Genomic DNA, 1,364 nt, shown 5'->3' with positions numbered 1-1,364 from the left:
CTTCAACAGAAAGAATACGGAGACAAGGAGAAAAAACACGGAGAAAAAAAATTGAATAGTGTTCAGTCAACGGTCAATCATATATATATATATATATATGTGTGTGTGTGTATGTGTGTGTGTGTGTGTGTGAATAAAGATAAAAATAAAAAAATATAAAAAAAAGGATTTTGTATGATCGTGTATAGAAGAATATATTATTTAAAAGAGTTCCAACTCTGTTTTTTATGTTTTATTTATATTCTTATAAAATTAATGTGGGTTATAGAATATGGAAAATATAATATTGACATCTGAACTTAGAACGTAGAGAACGCATATTAACGATTCTGCCTAACATACCAAAATTAATAAGACTACATGATTAAGGCGGCAAGTTGGTTGAATCGTTAGCATGTCAGGTAAAGCGGTTAGCGATATTTCGTTACTCCACATCCTGAGTTCAAATTCCGCCGAGGTTGACTTCGCCTTTCATCCTTTCGGGGGTCGATAAAATAAGGACAAGTTGAACACTGGGGTCAATGTAATTGACTCATCTCTTCCCCTAAAATTGCCGGCCTTGTATCAGATGAAGTTTACGAAACAGCTGTAACCATACGGAAGTCAAATGAAAAAAATAAATCTATATTCACCTTTCGCACCTGAATTTATGCTTTATACATCCACATATGCATATATATATGTGAATGCATAAACAGTGAGTATCGCGTTTCTTTGAGTATTGTTTCTGCGGTTATCAGAAAACGATTGATGAAATCAAATAAATTTTAACCAGTGAATTGGAATAAGAAAATTATTAGTTACGTAACGTACCCTAAATAGCTTATCGTTAGGCATGGAATAAAACGAAATCCGATTGCTGTTTTTCAAGTGTTTTGATAAAGTCTTCGGTATTGAAATGTAGTCCATCATATTTCGGCTTTTTTTATCATTTGGGTATGGAGAGTCGCTTATCTGGCGGAGGAAAAGAACGGAAATTTGAAACTGTTGACTAAAAAACATACACAACATCAACAACTACTACTTCTACTACTACAGAGATTAAAGTCATCCCCACTACAATAACTGATATTCTCCGTACCAAAGCATGCGCAGGAATTTCTACGTTGCTCTAGTAATTATTGATGTTTCTTGTTTCCTGCTGTTAGTTCTCTGGTTTTCTGAGTGAGCTATTTGCCTTTAGAAACATGACAATCAATTTTAAAAACATTCATCAATTTGTTGCTATAGTTACCCTGATGAAAATCATGATTAGAAAAATAGCGGCATTAATTTTCTGTATGTAACGGTCACAGTTTGTTGCAATTTTGCCTTTTTATTGCTATCTACCATGTTTTGCGCTGTGTATATATATATATATATAT

The 1,364-nt window shown here is 33.1% G+C and overlaps 1 protein-coding gene across 1 annotated transcript in view; it reads right to left on the bottom strand.

Moving 5' to 3' along the window:
• Nucleotides 1-1,364, bottom strand: part of LOC106871330 (adhesion G protein-coupled receptor A3) — a 54,573-nt gene that overhangs the window by 11,393 nt on the left and 41,816 nt on the right. The window contains exon 25 of the mRNA XM_014917725.2: nucleotides 814-954. Within this exon, the coding sequence (XP_014773211.1) occupies nucleotides 814-954 (141 nt within the window). The remainder of the gene's footprint in view (nucleotides 1-813; nucleotides 955-1,364) is intronic.

Source organism: Octopus bimaculoides, chromosome 10 (assembly GCF_001194135.2).
Source record: "Octopus bimaculoides isolate UCB-OBI-ISO-001 chromosome 10, ASM119413v2, whole genome shotgun sequence".
Lineage (NCBI taxonomy): Eukaryota > Metazoa > Mollusca > Cephalopoda > Octopoda > Octopodidae > Octopus > Octopus bimaculoides.
This window is presented reverse-complemented; position numbering and strand designations above follow the sequence as displayed.